This window comes from Oratosquilla oratoria, chromosome 3, assembly GCF_046742065.1.
Source record: "Oratosquilla oratoria isolate Oo_2021 chromosome 3, ASM4674206v1, whole genome shotgun sequence".
NCBI classification, from domain to species: Eukaryota; Metazoa; Arthropoda; class Malacostraca; order Stomatopoda; family Squillidae; genus Oratosquilla; species Oratosquilla oratoria.
In genome coordinates, this window is record NC_134779.1 from 15,437,162 (window position 1) to 15,456,204 (window position 19,043).

Below are 19,043 nucleotides of genomic sequence, written 5' to 3' on the forward strand. Positions count from 1 at the left end.
CACACATACTCTCCCTCCATCCCCCACCCACTCCCTTTCATGCATCACAGTATCATCCATACACAACCATTCTCCACTCACCCCTATCTTCTGTTTTCTCCCTTCCTCAACAGACATTCCCCTCTTTCCCAATGCCCCTTTTACCCCCATCCATCCATCTCATCCGTGGTCATGTTCATTCCCTCCACCTCTGCCTTCCACACCTCTTTCACAAACCTTTCTTCACTCATTATTTCCATGTGCCCAAACCATCCCAAAACTCATTCATCAACCCTATCTCCCAAATCCTTATCCACCCCCTTTCTCCTTTTCACCTCTTCATTTCTGACTATCCAGCCCAGTAACCCCAACCATATTTCTTAGGCACTTCATCTCAAACACATTTAAACTCTTTCTATCTTCCTCTCTTATACAGGGGGTACGGGATAAATTTGACCCTTTTTTGGGAAGGAGAGAAAAATATATCTTGGCCAGAAATCGAACAGACATACATCTGTTCGATTTCTGGTTTGTTAGTTTTAATTACATTTCACATCATGGTTTATTGGATTAACACAAGTCATATCATACTCATGAAATTATAACAATATGCCACATTATAGATCAACACCTCACACATACTGTTTCTGCACTCACACAATAATTCATTGTAAACTCCAACGGACCCCCACAAAGAGGGAACGCAAAGTCAACCAACTATGTATACTGCCAGCTTTATTCTCAGAGTAACATTCCTCTGAAGAAGCTACAAGCGAAACTGGTCAGGAATAAACTCGGAACAAAACCCACAACTCTCTTTTTCCACCTTTTTCATATATATATATATCAGCAGCAAGGCTGCTTCATTTAATCACTGACAACCCCTCTCCCTCCCCTCATGCAGAAAAAGAGAAGACGGGGAGAAATCCCTTCGTGCCGTATCAAATTATTTTTCACACATACTCCCTCACCCTCCCATCCCCCACCCACTCCCTTTCATGCATCACAGGATCATCCATACACAACCATTCTCCACTCACCCCTATCTTCTTTCTTCTCCCTTCCTTCCTCAACAGACATTCCCCTCTTTCCCCATCCATCCATCTCATCCTTGGTCTCCTCCTCATGTTCACTCTCCCAGCTCTGCCTATTGTCCAAAAACCTATTGGTTGTCCCTTCCATCTTAGCTCCTCATAGATAAAGGGTCACCCATGGCCCTTGCCACACTGCTCAGGTGTTCATTGACAATATAGAAGTTGGCCTCCTTTGTAAGGGGGGAAAAAGCCTTTGGTATATTTTACCTAGTTGTATTTACCTAGTTGTATTTTGCGGGAAGGGGAGCTATGCTCGTGTTGTCCCGCCTTTGTATCTTGCAGTGTCTAGTTTGTTTTTAAACTCATGAATGGTTTTTGCGCATACTATTTCATTGTCCAGTTTGTTCCAAGTGTCCAAAACTCTATGAGGAAAACTGTTTTTCTTCAGTTCTCTTCTATAGCTATGTTTTTTTATTTTCTTTCCATGTCCTCTTGTGTTTCTTTTGTCCCAGTTAAGTAAGTTCTCACTATCGAGTACCTCTGTGCCTTTCATGATTCTGTAGATGGTCAATAGGTCACCTCTCTCTCTTCTTTGCTCCAGTGTCGGTAACTCCAGTTTAGCCAATCTCTCTTCGTATGATAGGTTTGCAAGTGCAGGTGCCATTTTTGTAGCTGCTCTTTGGATTCTTTCTATTTTCTTTATATTCTTTTTGGTACTGGGGGACCACAATGTCGCTGCATACTCTAATCTAGGCCTTATCAATGTAACCAATATTTTTTTCATCATGTCTTTGTCCAAGTATGTAAACGCCACTTTTATTGATCTTAGCAAGTTGTAAGTCTCCCCGACAATTTTGTTAATCTGTATATCATAGGACAAGTCGTTCGTGATAATTACTCCCAAATCTTTTTCGGATCCTACTTTCTTTACTTCTTTGGTTCCAATTGTATATTTTCCTGATATTCTGTTTTTGCTTTTTCCAAACTCCATTATGCTACACTTCTTCGTATTAAAGTCCACTTCCCATTTCTGACTCCAGTTCCATACCCTATTTAGGTCTTCTTGCAGTGCTTCACAGTCCCCATCAGTTTCTATTTTCCTTAGCAGTTTGGCGTCATCGGCAAAGAAGCTCATGTAGCAGTTCACGTCCTCATCCATGTCATTCATATAGATAGCAAACATTATTGGTGCCAGCACAGATCCTTGCGGTACTCCACTGATCACCTCTTTCCAGTCTGAATATTTTTCTCTGAGCACTACTCTCATCTTTCTACCAGTCAGAAAGTCCTCTATCCATTTTAGTAGGTTTCCCTGTATTCCTCCTATGTGTTCCAGTTTTTTTAGTAGTTTTCTGTGTGGTACTTTGTCAAAGGCTTTTTGCAAGTCTAGGAATGCACAATCAGCCCATCCATTTCTTTCTTGCACTATGTCTATTAGTCTTGAGTAAAAGCATATTAAGTTTGTGGAGCATGATCTTCCTTGTCTGAATCCGAATTGTCTTGGGTTTAATATGTCATTGTCTTCCAGATGTTTTACCCATCTATTCTTGTATGTATGTATGTATATGTGTGCCTTCATTTACTTAATTTCCTACTCTTTTTACAAGCACCTCTTTTTTTTTTTTTTTAAATAGAATAAGAAAAAGAAAGAACAGTTTGCCTGTCTATTAATAGAGATGAAGGTAGGGGGGGTTTGGGAGGGGTTATGTGCGAATGATTTTGACACAGCCCAAAGGGATTTCTCCCCATCACTTTTTCTGCATGAGGGGACGGGGTTGGGGGTGTGTGGTTATCGATTAAGTGCAAAAGCCTTGCTGTGGATGTGTTGTGTCCTGCTGCATTGCTTTTGACCCAGGGCAGTAGGCAAAATACAGGGATGACCCATCCATGAGGAGAGAAGATAGGGAGGAAAGTGAGGTAGATGTGAGTGGAATGGGTGTAAGTATATGCCTTTTGACTTGGCTACTTACCTGGTAAGTGGAAAAAAAGCCCTTAGGATGGATATATATATATATATATATATATATATATATATATATATATATATATATATATATATATATATATATATATATTTATAGCTACCTCCTTTGTAAGGGAAAAACAGCCATTGGTGTATGTATGTAGGTGTAGAGTGAGTGTGTGCTTGACTTGGCCACTCCACCCCCCCCCCCTTACAAGGTGTAAAAAGACTTTTAAAATATGTATGTAAAGTTGTCGTGAAGTCTGTAGCTCAAACTTTATTTGCAGATTTCCTTCTTCAGTATGGGCACACTTATGATGCTTTACAGTGCTGCCAATGTCTTCCCCGTCTTCATTGCCATATCACTTGGCATGGGACTCTTCGATGGATGTTTCATCTCGTTGTTGGGCCCTATTGCCTTTGATATTGTTGGACCTACAGGAGCATCACAAGCCATCGGTTTTCTTCTCACTTTGTGTTCCATTCCTCTCACAGCAGGCCCAGCAATTGCAGGTCAGTCTGATTATAAATGGGTAAATACATGATGTTTAGTGCCACTGAGTCTCGCTGCATTGCATTTGACTTGGGTAGTGGGTGGGAACAAGGATGGCTCTTCATCCACATGGAGATAAGACGAAAGGGAAAATAAAAGGGCAAAGGGGCCTTTGGTATGTGTATGGAAAAAGTTGTGAATTTGTCTCTTTTATTGTAGGGTTTCTTATTGTTCAGCAGTTTCATAGTACAAAGATATGTCTACATATTGGTTTTGACTACGAAAAAAGTTTAACAACCCAGAAACTAAGATAGTGTTATCTAGACTGCTGACAATTTATTATTTTTATGACACTCATTCTATGTCTAAACCAGTGGTTCCCAAACTTTTTCAGTTTGTTACCCAATTTAACATGCCACATTAAGCATGTTACCCCTTTCACGAAATGTAGTCAACCTTAATACGTATGGCTAAATCAAAACACTAGATATTTTCATATTTGAATTTTGTGCATCTCTAATGACTATTGCCAAAAATGTCAAGAACATTGGTGGGATGGATGGTGTTCCATGCTTGAAGCTAGTTAAGGAATTCTTGGCTTCTCGATTTTTAGAATTCTTCAATTACCCCCAGTTTGGGAACCATTGGTCTAAACCATCCCAATGTTATATGATCAAATGTACCTGCTCTCATTTCACCCTTACTCTCTGTCTTGCCTCCACATTTCTCTATCCATCTTCATAAGCCCCACCATATTTGTTAAATACTTCATGTCAAACACATTCAGAAACCTCCTTTCTGCCTCCTTAAAGTTCCAAGTCTCTACTCAGTCTTTTTTTAGCACGATCACCCTTTTGTAGTCTCCATTTTGTGCTCATCCCCAAATACTCATTTCTTATAACACTTCATTCCTCCCAAATATTTACTTGCTTCCCTTACTCTATAATGTACATTGATCCCCATCCATCCATTCCTGGTTATGTGTCTCTAGATATTTAAAGCTCTTCACTTCCCTCAGCCTCCACTTTAAAATTCACCTCCAGCTCACTGCAGTTTCTCCATGTATTTCTCATCACCTTACTTTTGCCAGCATTTACTTTCAATTTTCTTCCCTCATATACCCTCCCAAACTTTGTCACCAGCTCCTTCAGTTTCACATCGGACTCAGCTGTGAGTACAGTGTCATCTGCAAACAACAACTGGCTTGCCTGTTATTTCCATCCACTCTCACTTGCTAGCTCAAAACTCCCACCCATCACCCTTGTGATTACCTTTCATATCACCCCACCCCTGTACATACTGAATAATGATGATGTAGCCCCAACCTTCACCTCAAACCATTCATTCTTTCCATTCCTTATCCTAACACAAGTTCTACTACTTGACTTATGTAAAAATCATGAGAATAGAGAAAAACAAGGAGGATTGTAAACAATTGCAAAAAAGATCTAGACACTGTTTTTGCATGGAGCCAAGAATGGGAAATAAATTTCAATACTAAAAAATGTAAGTAATGGAAATTGGCAATAGCTGCAAAAGCCTATCTTTAAACCTTAGCATACAAGGAAGCCGATGTCAGTGTCCTGATTATATTTAGTTTGTAGTTGTAGCCAAGTGATCCCATATTCTGTGTTGGCTATACCTGGAGATTCCATATAGTACCCTTGAGGTTCTACTGCTCCACCCACCATTTCAGTTCCCATCAATCACATAAATCAACTAGATCATGCCCTAGCCTCATTTTGTGTTGGGTTATTTCAGCTGGTGATAACAGATAGTGGACTTCTGTGTATTACTTCTTTTTCCACTTTTTCATGTAGAGAAAGAGAGATAAAGAAAATAATTTATCATATTACAGGCTTGATCATGCCCCCACCCTCTTTTTGTGAACTAATTCTTTTTTACATAGAGAGAAGTTGACCATGGACAGGGTTGCTAGCATTTTCTGTGGTTATCCACATTCAGGGTGAGAGAAAAAAAAAAATTACAGCTATAACTGTGATGGATCAAAAGCAGGTGTTATAGCTCAGTGAACTATTGTGCTTTACTCCTCTTCATGTCATCCAACCATCCCCAAACATAAATGTGTGTGTGTGTGTATTTATCTAATTGTAGTATACAGGAAAACAGTTCTGCTCATTGGGTCCCATCTCTTATTCTCTCTCTCTCTCTTTTTTTTTATTATCAAGTATACTTGATTTCCAATCATCATATTTAGAATTAAACTTGTGTATTGTTTGAGCATGGGCTATATCACTTATAGGTTATTCCAAGTATTTATGCATCTACATGGAAAATGTATTTCTTCACATCCTTTAGACATAGGTCTTTCTTAATTTGCTCCCAGAACTTCTCAAGGCTCTCCCATCTTTAATCAGGACCTGAATACTGTAATCGTATCACCTCTTTCTCTTCGATCTTTCTAAGTTGGCAGACAACTCCTGCCTCATATTACTACAGCAACTAAAAGGTTGACTCAAGAGAGGGAGAAAAAGAATGATAATAGAGGGAAGCTTGCAGGAAAAAATATGATAAGCCTGTGTGAGTACACATATGCACTGTAGAGCTATAAACTATAAGTTTGTTTATGCAAGCTTGTCATAAACTAAAAATATTTTCTCAGTAATCGTTGATTAGTACTACATGAATGAATAAAGGAGATAAGGGTGCCATGAATAGTCATGGTGAAACGTTCAAATCATTGTACATTAGGCAGCCTAACACTTGTGCACAAATATTCAACTCATATTGAAGAGGTTTAACATTTCTTTGGGAAGAGAACCCATTACAAAAGCAGAGGGGGAAAGATTTGGGAATGTTATTAAAAGACAACCTGTCACCTGACAAACATATCAGCAGGATTGTTGGAGACATACAGACTCCAGCAGAAAACTAAAATGGGTTTTAATTACATGGACAAAGTTATGATAAAAAAAACTCGTAGAAATCCTGATCCGTCCAAGACTGGACTATGTGCCAGTAATATGGGCCTCACACAGAGTGAAGGATAGAAGCTGGATTGAGAGAATACAAAGGGCAACAACTAAACTGGTCCCTTGCCTGATAGATGAATTAAATGAGGAAAAAACTAAAAGCATTGGGTCTGCCAACCACAAAAAACTGAAGAAAAAGAGGTGATATGGTTACAGTATTCAGGTCACTAAAGGGGATAGATTGCATTGACAGAAGAGATCTCTTGATTATGGATGAAGGGGCATTATAAGGTCATGGGAACAAATAATGAAATCTAAAGATTGTAAAGAAATAGTTTTCCTCCTAGATGCATAAATACTTGGAATAGCTTAGAAAGTGATATAGCCCAAGCTCAAACGATACATGAATTCTAATGATATGATAATTGGAAATCAAGGATATAGATTAAGTTGGAACTGTACATGAATATGACACTAGGTATGAAGAAATTGGAGAGTAGGAAATGGGACCCAACAAGCGTTGTAATTAGGTAAATACAATTACTTTCCCACCCTATCCCATACATCTGCAACACATCCCACAATGCCTTCTTGTCAACCCTGTCATACACCATCTTCACATCCATAGAAGTGATGGATATCTTTGAAATACTATTTATCTATATACCAAAGGTTTTTCCCACTTATAAGGGGGAAAAAGCCTTGGTATATGTATGTATGTATGTATAAGGGAGGTAACCAAGTCAAAAGTTATGTACCCACTCCCATCCTCCACCCTTTCCTCCCCCTCATCTTAGCTCCTTGTGGATGACAGGATATACTCTCTATTATGTCTGCTGAAAGGGATTCTGTTTTTATTCCAGTGTACCCAAATTGAATTATGTTTAATACTGATGTTTCCCACAGGCTTCCTATATGACAATCTTCAGAGCTACATGGTGTCATTCCTCTGTGCAGGCATTCCTCCTATTCTTGGAGCACTTGCACTCTTCTCAATAAGATGTGTAAAACCTCCACCACAGGTAATAATGTTTTGGGTTTTGATTGATTGTATATACATCATATCCCTTCTCTTTAGATAATTACTTCCTGTCAGTTTATATTTATTGAATGATCACCATTTCTTTTTTGTTGTGGGATAGACACCTTCTAGCTTAATTATGACTGATTTCATGCAAGTTCTTATTAACTGTGGGGAAATTACATCTTGTTTCTTTCCCAGCAATGCTAGCAGAAAGAATGAGTTAGGTGTGGAATGCAAAGGTGGGTGGAGTGAACTTGAGGGGACAATCAGGGATGAGATGGATGGATGGAGTGAAAGGGGCTTTGAGCAAGGAAGGGAAATGTCTTTTGAGCAAGGAAGGGAGAAGGTGGGGGATAAGGGTGAGTGGAGGGTGGTTGTGTGTGGGTGATATTTTGACGCAGCCCAAAGGGATTTCTCCCCGTCTTCTCTATTTTCTGCATGAGAAAACAGAGATGGAGGTTGCCATATTTGTGAAGCAGCCTTGCTGTGGAAGTGCTGTGTATATTGCTGCATTGCTTCTGTCTTGGGTATTGGGCAGGAAACAGGGATGACACTTCATCCATGAGGAGCTAAGAGGGAAATGAGAGTGGTGGATGGGGGTGGGTGCATGCTTTGACTAGGCTACCTCCCATATAAGGGGGGAGAAACCCTTGAGATAGAGATAGATAGCTACCAGTTTGTCCCCGATGCACTCCTTTCATGGGATTGATTGTAACCACAGCCTGTATATCTCTGTATAGAATATTGACTGCCTGTTTTCTGCAGCCAGTATTTTAGAGACTTGAGCTACATCCCTGTGGACCAAGTCACTTACCATTCTTTTATTACTGAATACTAATCTCTACTCAAAAGAATGCTTATAACTAAACCTTTTACTGTCTTTTCATTCTGCTACCTTCCTTAAATTTCTCCTTTACCACCCCTCCAATCCCACCTCTTCAGTGTAATATTGTCACCAAGGTTAGGAACACTGGCTATTGTTGACAAACTAATAAGTAGCTAGTAATTTTTTCTTTACCTTTTGCTTTACTTCTCTTTTCTTTTCTTTGTACCTCTCATATGACTCCCTCGTCCTATTTTGTAACCAATCTGTGAAAGCTCGCTTCTTCTCTTCTACAACCTTCTTTGTTTCCTCATCCCACCATTTACTACTCTTCCTTCTATTTCCTCCTGTCCTTCTTGTTCCACACACCATCCTTGCACACTTTGTGACTCCCTCCTTGAACCATCCCCATTCCTCCTCCACACCTAGCTCTACTCTATCCTTCACTCCCTCCCACTCCTCCTTCAGCTTCTTCTTGTACTCCTTCTCCTTTTCCTTTTCATTTAAAGAGTTCACTCTAAGCACCTCCCCACCTTTTGTCCCTTTCCTCTTTCTCCATCTATCCTCCACTCTCAACTTACCTTCCACCAAAAGGTAAAGGAGGCAAAGAGGAGAGCAGATGTGAAGTGGGGTAAGAGTGTGACAGAAAATTTTGAAAGTAATAAAAAGATGATGGGGGTTACTAGGCTAGATAGAGTGAGAAATGAAGAGGTGAGGAGGAGAACAGGGGTGGAAAAGGAGCTGGGAGATAGGGTTGATGAAAGAATATTAGGATGGTTTGGACACATGGAAAGAATGAGTGAAGAAAGACTAGTAAAAGAGGTATGGAAAGCAGATGTGGAGGGAGTGAACATGAGGGGACGTCCTAGGATGAGGTGGATGGATGGGGTGAAGGGGGCTTTGGGGAAGAGGGGAACGTCTGTTGAGGAAGGATGGGCAAGGACAGAAGACAGGGGTGAATGGAGAATGGTTGTATATGGATGATGTGATTGCATGAGGTGGAATGGGCTGGGGGATGGGGGGTGAGGTAGTATGTGTGAGCAAAATTTGACGCAGCCCGAAGGGATTTCTCCCCGTCTTCTCCTTTTATGCAATGGGGGGACGGAGAGGGGGGGTCACCGATTTAATGAAGCGGCCTTGCTATGGATGTGCTGTGTCTTGCGACACTGCTTCTGACCCAGGGCAGTGGACAAGGTGCAGGGATGACCTGTCATCCAGGAGGTGCTCAGATAAGAGGGAGGGTGGAGGGGTGTGGAGTGTATTCAGGGATGGAATGGGTGGAAATGATTTTATGCCTTTCCCTTTTTGGCTACCTCCCTTGTAAGGGGGAAAAAGCCTTGGTATATGTATATATATATATGTAAAAAGATGTTTTGGAAAGAAATTAAGAGAGGAAGAGGAGGCAAATCAAGTAGAGAAGAAAAGGTAAAAGGTGCAGATGGAGAGATGATAATGGAAGATAAGGCAGCAAGGGGAAGATGGGCAGAATATTTTAGGGAGTTGCTAAATGTGAAGGAGGATAGGGAGGAAAAAATAGTTGCAGTGGGAAATGCGAAGAAAATGACCGTGATGAGTGAGGAAAATGGAGGAGAAATAAGGAAGGATGAAGTGAAGGCAGTTGTTAAGATGATGAAAGCAGGTAAGGCACCTGGTCTGGATGAATGCCATGCAGAATGTCTAAAAAAAAGGAGGTACAGTGATGGTGGACTGGCTGGTGAGGTTATTTAATGTTTGCTGGAGAGAGGGTAAAGTGCCGGAGGACTGGAGGAGTGCTTGTATAGCTCCACTTTACAAGGGAAAAGGGGACAAGTGTGAATGTAGTAGTTTCAGAGGGATTAGCTTGTTAAGTGTAGTTGGGAAGGCTTATGGGAGGATCTTGATTGAGAGGAACAGGAGTAACTGGGGACGAACAGTGTGGATTTAGGATGGGTAGAGGTTCTGTAGATCAGATCTTTGTGGCAAGACAAATATGTGAGAAAGTTATAGGAAAGGGGAAGGATGTTTTTTGGGCTTTTATGGATCTGGAAAAGGCTTACAATAGGGTAGACAGAAAGGCACTGTGGGAGGTTATGCAGATATTATGGGATTGGAGGAAAGCTTTTGGGAGCTGTCAAGAGTTTTTATGAGAGTAGTAGAGCTTTTGTCAGGATTAGAAATGGAGAGAGTGAGTGGTTCGAGGTAAAGGTGGGACTTCATCAAGGATGCGTTATGTTGCCCTGGCTGTTCAACTTATACATGGATGGGGTAGTGCGAGAGGTAAATGCAAGGGTAGTGGGTCAGGGATTGGAGATGGTTAAAGAAAATGGAGAAAAGTGAGAGGTGAGCCAGCTGTTGTTTGCTGACGACACTGCGCTTGTGGCAGGATCGGAGGAGGGACAGAGGAAGTTGGTGACAGTTTGGGAGAGTATGTGATAGAAGAAAGCTAAAGATAAATGTGGGTAAAATTAAGGTGATGAGATGTACAAGGGGTGAAAGTGGCAGTAGACTGGAAGTGAGCATTAAGGGAGAGCGACTGGAGGAAGTGGATAGTTTTAGATACTTGGGTGCAAATGTGACAGGAAAAGGTGGAGTGAAGGTGGAGGTAGATTGTAGATTGAGAGAAGTGAGTAAATGCCTTGGTGGATTAAAGAGTGTAATGAGGAATAGACATTTGGGAATGGATGCTAAGAGGAGACTGTATGAAGGAGTGATTGTGCCAACAGCACTGTATGGGGCAGAAACATGGAACATAAGAGAGGAAGAGAGAAGGAGTTTGAATGTGTTTGAGATGAGGTGTCTGAGAAGTATGATGGGGGTTACTAGGCTAGATAGAGTGAGAAATGAGGAGGTGAGGAGAAGAACGGGGGTGGAAAGGGAGTTGGGAGATAGGGTTGATGAAAGAGTATTAGGGTTTGGACACATGGAAAGAATGAGTGAAGAAAGACTAGTAAAAGGTATGGAAGGCGGATGTGGAGGGAGTGAACATGAGGGGACGTCCTAGGATGAGGTGGATGGATGGGGTGAAGGGGGCTTTGGGGAAGAGGGGAATGTCTGTTGAGGAAGGACGGGAGAGGACAGAAGGAATGTCTGTTGAGGAAGGACGGGAGAGGACAGAAGACAGGGGTGAATGGAGAATGGTTGTATATGGATGATGTTGTGATGCATGAGGTGGAATGGGCGAGGGGATGGGGAGTGAGGTAGTATGTGTGAGCAAAATTTGACGCAGCCTGAGGGGATTTCTCCCCGTCTTCTCCTTTTATGCAATGGGGGGACGGAGAGGGGGGGTCGCTGATTTAATGAAGCGGCCTTGCTATGGATGTGCTGTGTCTTGCGACACTGCTTCTGACCCAGGGCAGTGGACAAGGTGCAGGGATGACCCGTCATCCAGGAGGTGCTAAGATTAGAGGGAGGGGTGTGGAGTGTATTCAGGGATGAAATGGGTGGGAATGATTTTATGCCTTTTCCTTTTTGGCTACCTACCTTGTAAGGGGGAAAAAGCCTTGGTATATGTATGTAGTCATTTTTTCTCAACTCTCATCCATACATATTTTAGCTTGTTTAACATCTTGACCATGAACTCTTTTGGTTTCATATACCTCCCTCCAACTACATTTTCCATGGTCTGACCCGATTTATCCTCCGTCACCAGTGATACATGACTCAAAGATATTACCTTTTAGCCGTTCTCACCTCAGGTTGGCGAGTTCTACTTTTCTCCAAAAAAATCTATCTGTATCCTCGTCCATTCATGAATCCACCAAACCTTACTTTGTTCCCAAATCAGCATTCAATTGAAATGTCTCTTAATTGTTTTCCACTCACACAGTTATCATACTTACATATACCAATGGCTATTTCCCCCTTACAAGGGAGGTAGTCAAAAAAACAAAGGCATAAAATCCACTCCTACCCATTCAATCTCCACATATTCCACTCCCATTCACCATCCTTCCTCACCTCTTATCTTGGCTCCTCCTGGATGATGGGTCATCCCTGCATCTCACCCATTGCCCTGGGTCAGAAGCAGTATCGCAAGACACAGCACATCCACAGCGAGTCCCCCTTTCCATCCCTTCATGCAGAAAAAGAGAAGATGGGGAGAAATCCCTTTGGGCTGCTTCAAAATATCATTCACACATACTCCCCCAATCCCCCACCCACTCCCATCCATGCACAACCATCCTCCATTCACCCCTATCTTCTGTCTTCTTCCTTCCTTCCTCAACAGACATTCCCCTCTTTCCCAATGCCCCTTTTACCCCATCCATCCATCTCATCCTCATGTTCACTCCTTCCACACCTCTTTTACTAATCTTACCATTATCATACATACATATACCAATGGCTGTTCCCCCCTTACAAGGGAGGTAGCCAAGAAAACAAAGGCATAAAATCCACTCCCACCCATTCCATCCCTACGTACACCATTCCCATTCACCCTCCTCCCTTCCTCCCTCTTATCTTGGCTCCTTCTGGATGATGGATCATCCCTGCATCTTGTTCACTGCCCTGGGTCAGAAGCAGTGTAGCAAGACCAACACATCCACAGCAAGGCTGTTTCATTTAATCAGCAACCCCCCTCTTTGTCCCCTCAGTTATCATACATACATATACCAAAGGCTTTTTCCCCCTCACTGTGGATGTGCTGTGTCTTGCAACACTGCTTCTGACCCAGGGCAGTGGGCAAGATGCAGGGATGACCCATTATCAAGAAGGAGCCAAGATAAGAGGGTGGAGGGGAGTAGAGTATGTTAGGAATGGAATGCATGGGAGTGGCTTTTATACCTTTGTTTTTTTGCTATTTCCCTTATAAGGGTGAAAAAAAACTTTGGTATATGTATGTATGTATGCATGTACAAGGGAGGTGGCATAAAAACCACTCCCACTCATTCCATCCCCAGATACTCCACTCCCATCCACCTCCTTCCCTCCCTCCCTTATATCTTGACTCCATTCTAAAATCTCATCATTGTCTCTTAAATCTATAATTTAATCTCTCAGTTACATAGATATTTGTGATACTACATTGCCTCTGACCAGGACCAGTGACAGGTGGTCCTGTAAGATGGACAGCAAATCTATCCATTTTAAACCCATCCATCCCCACACTTCTCTCAAGAAGTGCAGCCTTGAAGGGCTGACTCTCGATCTCGGAACTGGGCCCAAGATCTTTCTCTATCAACTTAAGCTATATTACTTGCATTTTTTTTTTTTTTTTTTTTTTTTTCACACATGAAGAGCTGACAACAGTCCAAAGTTTCTTCCCAGAGAGATCTGTGGGAGGTTCCAAAGACCATTGCTGGCAACTGTGGGGCTGTAGGTGAAACTCAAGGCAACAACTGATCGATTTCCTCTAACCTGAGGGGACAGGGACAGGGATGATCTTTTATCCACAAGAAGCTAGGATAGAATGAACAACAAATGGGTGTGGGATGGTTGAAGGGTGGGTAAATGCCCCTTTGGCCCAGCCATCCCCATGGGAGGAAAGACGTATTTTGGTGTGTACAGTATGTATGTATATTATTATTGTTTGCTGTAATAGTGTTACTGTTGTTTTCTTTGACTGGAAACTGACAGCAGTCTTTGGCCCTTCCTATAAATCTACCAATGATCATGTTAGAATAGTTTGGGTGTGCTATGTATATGTTCCAATGGCCAGGAGAAGGAAGGGTGGGGAAGCAGTCACAAGATATAATTTCTTATGTGAAGATGTTAGCGTAGGAGTAATTGAGGTTGATAAAAAGAGATCTTGTCCCTCCAGATGGAGGCGAGTGTTGATGGGTTTTGGAGATAGGCAGAGGAGGTGTTGACATGATTTTCTCAGACACATGTCATGCAGGACTGTCACTGACAAGTGCCCATCTTTGGTCCTTTTGTTTGTATCAGTTTGAGTAAGGGACATTGACTATACACAGAGAATAACACAATATCTTGTCTCTAAGTGATTTATGGTCCCGATTGGAGGTTGTTATCATATTCTTAGAGACCTGGGGCAATTGATTGATCAATTGATTGAATAAAAGGTTATGTACACACATGCATATATGTACCAAAAAGCCTTTCTCTCACATGGGAATTGGATAAGTCAATGCATACACCCACCTGATGCCCATCCTGGATTCATCCATTTGTTGTCCTATCTTAGCCACAAACACTTCAAACCTGTATAGTATTCTTTCCAATGTTTGTTTGTTTGGTGTGGGGCAGGAATGGTCCTTTATTCATCGGGGGCTAAGATAAGAGGGTCAACAAAAGGGTATGTGCATGTTTTGCTTGGCCACCCCTCTTTATAAAGGAGAAAGGGCCCTTTGTTATGTATGTATATAGATGGGGAAAGGAAGAAATGGAGCCCCACAAGCATAATTCCTTCCTTCCATATTATAATTAAAAATTAAATTTGTTCTGATGAGTGCCAAACTTGACTTGTATTTGTACTGTTGGTACAATCTTTAACCCAATTGTCTCATTTGTCCATAAGGGAACTCCTGGATCACCACTAAGAGAACCTACAGAAAAGCAGAACAATGCAACTGTGGCAACAACAGAGGAGCCCCGTGAGACTCAGAACCTCATGGCAGGTGAGTATTTGGGTTTGGGGGATGAACATAACTTCGTCTTTGGCTGACAGCAATTCGGTGATAGGAAAGATGAGTTAATTTGCAGTCATCCTTGTTGTAGTTAAAGTACAGTATTTTATAAATCCAAAGTCTGCCATGTACAGCACTTGGATTTGTAGTCTTGTATGTAATGATTCTGTGTAACTAGCTTTAACAAAATCATCAGAATCCTTTTATTTCTTTTCTTCTTTTTTTTGGTAATGGTACATTTTCCTATTGTGAAATGCATACACATTATGAGCCATTGCATGTCTTACTTCTCTCATTGCAAGTTCTTCCTCCTCTTGTTTCTAACCTTTGTTTTCCAATAAACACTTTCAGATGAAAAGCAGAGCGGAGTGTAGATGAAATAGACGTAGGTAAAAGGTTAGCCAGATGCAATTAGATATTAGGGAGAATTATTATGTATGTTTGGGTTTGCCATGCTATGTCTGCATCCACACGTTTTAATGTTTTATTATATTCACATCAAATGGAAACAAATATATTATTCAGCATATTGTGCCAAATAAAATTCAGAAAATTGATTAGTGTTAACTGTATGAAATTTTTGTATTCAGTGGCCTGTGGATGTTGAACATGACATGGGGGTGATGTAGTCTTGGTGTCCTGCATACTTAAAATCAAATGCTTCATCTTCCCATGTTTACATGTTGTGTGTTACCTCCTCCTTTTTACCCTACCATTTCTGCTACTTTTCCTTTTCATAATCTCACTCCTCTGCCTTTAGCTTAAGACCCTAAGGATCTAACAGTCCATTTGCTTAGTTCCTCAAAACATTGTGAAATTCAGTCCAAACGACTAGACCCTTTTATTTGTAGTTTATGCAGAAATTTACCTTTCATTTCATGTACTCCTAGAGGCAGTCTTGCTGTTGTCCGTCTTCCTAGTGACCTAAATTTAGTCGCTATGCAAGTTTGTGATACTTAAGTGTGATTGGTTGGTAATGGTATTACTAACATAGTCAAGGCTAGAGAATAGAGCCAAGCCACTGCTGTTTAATATATATAACTTTTTCCATAGAAATATTACTTAATATTTTCTAAAAGGTGTAATAGGGTATTTCAAAATTTTAAAGAGAGTAAAACATTATTTTGGAAGCAGATGAATGATGTATGAAACCCAAGGACACAATGTAGGGTCAGATGAGAGACAAGAATAGAAATGGTTTAATAGAATAAAATGCTGCAGATTAGTACTGTGAAGAAGGGTTAAATGTGATAGAGGGTAGGGGAGTTGAAATATCAGTGATGAAATGTAGAATGAAGAGTAGTTGAATGAGTGGGCAGAAATTGGTGAAAAAGAAGTGATGGAAGCAATGACAAAGTTGAAATATGGGAAAGTAGTGGGACTGGACAATTGAGTGTGGAGATATTAAAAATTGGATAAGGTTGAATGTGTATGGTTGAAGATAATAATAGTTGCCTTGAGTTTCTCTTACTGGAAACCCACAGTATCTGTCTACATTGTATTAGTTTGGGGCTGTTTCTTCATCACAGGTATGTAGTAGTTGGAGGAGGGGAGCAGTCACTGGTGGTTGTCAACACTCCTGTGTGAAAATATGGAGTAAATATAGAAGTTGACAGAGAAATTTTGGGCTCAGTTGGGGCTGCACCTTCTGATAGGGCTGAGGATACTGATGTGTTTTGTGGCAAGGAGAGAGGGATGAAACCACGGGTCTTCTGCAAGAGAGACCAGGGGCAACAGATTGATTGATGGCAGAGATGACATGCTGAGGTCCATCTCACAAGACCACTGTGTGGAGACACTTGTTGAGGGGTCCAGTATAAATCTTGTAGCCATTATTCTCATATGCTGCTTCATGGGGGAGAAATTAGGTATTGAAGTAGAGATACTTGTTGGAGTTGTTTTGGTCAAAGCATGTAGGATTGGTTTATGTTTTGACTCAGCCACCCCCTTTGCAAGGGGAAAAAGGTCTTTTGTTATGTATATAGCTTTTATTGTTGAGATTTTGTTTTGTATTGTTTGAGGTTTTTCTTTGTTTTCTTTATTGTTGGGTGTCAGAAATGCAGAAGCATAGTTATGTTGTTCTCAAGCTGTTTGTACATTGATGAGTATTTCTTTGTTGTCCAAATCATGTGATAGCAAGTCTTCTGAGTATATTTAGTATTGTAAATTTAGTTGCCTTACCTGTGAGGGCTTTTCTGTGGGGCATGAAGGTTGTACTTATTTTAAATGTGGAGCCAAGGTGACACTGCTACTGACCCAGGGCAGTGGAGAAGATGCATGGATGACCCGTCATCCAGGAGGTGCCAAGATAAGAGGGAGGGTAAGGGGTGGAGGGAAGTGGAGTGTATTAGGGATGGAATGGGTGGGAATGGTATTTATGCCTTTGTTTTTTGGCTACCTCCCTTGTAAGGGGGAAAAAAGCCTTTGGTATATGTATGTAAGTATTTCTGAGTTTGACTGCTGGTGGTTTATTGATTCATGGCACTTTGTGGTGACCCATATTGGAAAAATGTGAGGGTAAACAGGCACTCCATTTTGTGTCGATCATTACTTCCAGCTCTGTGAAGTATGAGTGTTTTGGCAGCTATCTTGTACTACTAATGTTGTGTTATTGTTGGGCCATTTGCACATGTGAGAGGATCAATGTTGCACTGATTTGGGGAGAGAAAGTAGTGTATATTTACATAATGGTAATATGTATGGGGTATTGACTGCAAAAATTTTGCTGCATTCATACTTGTCTCCCATCCCCTTGTATATTGGAGCTACACATGTACATCTCCAATCTATTGGTACACTTCCTTCTTTAAGACACACAAAACAGTCTCACTAGCCATTCCACAATAATAGTCAACCTGACTGACATTCCACATAACAACCATCAAAATCAAGTTTCTCCCCAGTTTTCACTTCTCTTACTACTACTGGTCTTTCATATTTATCATTCTCCTCTCCCATAACATTCATTCTCCTGGCATCAATCACTGACAATAGTTAAAACATCCCTATCCTCCTCTACATCCAACAACTTGAAATACTCTGCTTCATCTTTCACTTGCCTTCCCTTTCATTAAAAGCTGTCTATATGCACCCTTTTCCTTCTCTTTGCTGGACTCTGCTCTTTAGACTTATCACTACATTTCAAAAAATATTTTTATTCTCAAAATTCTTTTTCAAACACCTACTCCACATAAACTTTCTTGTGGCTTCATCTTGTGCTTTTACTTCCACCCTCTGTACTTTATACCTCTTATGGTTCCTCATTCCTTCTTCACAACTATTCCTTATATTAAGCATAAATTCTGCCATCACTGCCCATCTCTTTCCATTCCACCATTCACTGATGTTTCTTCTGTGTCCACCCATCCCCCTCATCCTACACACTGCATTCACGAACACTCATTTTCATTCAGCCACACAAATTTCATCATTTACCAACAATGCCACTCTTTCCCTCATCCTCTCTTTACTCTTGATACCTTTCTTATTAATATTCTAAACTCCAACTCACCTCTCCCTTTCAGTTTAGTTTCACTCATGGCTAACGCATCCATCTTCTCACAGACATATCAATCATCTCCTCATCCACATATATTCAGTGACTCAATTACAAGGGTTTTGGTTGAAGTCTTCCATCCAAACTCTCTTCTTCCTGGACTCTTTGCTGGTGAAAAATACAGAGAAGGGGATTTCTAGTCCCTTCACTCTGCCCCATTTAATTGCCTTGTACAATCATGGGAACATGGTGGCATTCTTCTTCCCATCACAGGAGCATAGAAAAAGGAAGAGATAGAGACTTTGAAGTGGTAAAGGATAAAGTCAGAGATGCAACAGGAGGGGCAGTGATAGTAAAGAAGGAAAAAAATAAATAAATAAAGGAGGGGGGGCGGGGTTCATAAATCTTCTGTGAACAATTTTTCCCCTTCTTCTTTAATGTAGACAAATGTGTAGATTTGTTCCTTAAGGGTGCTTCATAAAAGTTCCTAAAGTGTGGCCACCATGCATATCATTCTATAGTACAGAATAGTTCTATGGTGATTGGTACACAGGAAGGTAGTACCATGATAGACTATTATGTCAAACTGAAACAGAGTCTCATTGAATCTAAGGAAAGTGGGGAAGGGAGTTAAGGGAATAAGGGGAGAGGCTAGCAATGTGTCAAATATTTGACATGTGCCAAATAGCTTTACAGTCATTTGAAACCTTCCTAGTTTGTTTCCTATCCTTC

The 19,043-nt window shown here is 41.0% G+C and overlaps 1 protein-coding gene across 17 annotated transcripts in view; it reads left to right on the forward strand.

The window, feature by feature from the left end:
- LOC143020754 (monocarboxylate transporter 10-like) overlaps positions 1 to 19,043 on the forward strand; it is a 57,192-nt gene that overhangs the window by 16,534 nt on the left and 21,615 nt on the right. For 8 of the 17 annotated variants that reach the window (XM_076177480.1, XM_076177506.1, XM_076177511.1 and 5 more), the window contains 3 exons: positions 3,264 to 3,489; positions 7,309 to 7,424; positions 14,707 to 14,806. In XM_076177480.1, coding sequence (XP_076033595.1) covers positions 3,264 to 3,489; positions 7,309 to 7,424; positions 14,707 to 14,806 — 442 coding nt within the window. Of the gene's footprint in view, positions 1 to 3,263; positions 3,490 to 7,308; positions 7,425 to 14,706; positions 14,807 to 15,166; positions 15,212 to 19,043 lie in introns of all 17 variants that reach the window. The other 9 variants (XM_076177569.1, XM_076177526.1, XM_076177551.1 and 6 more) reach the window with 3 other exon arrangements.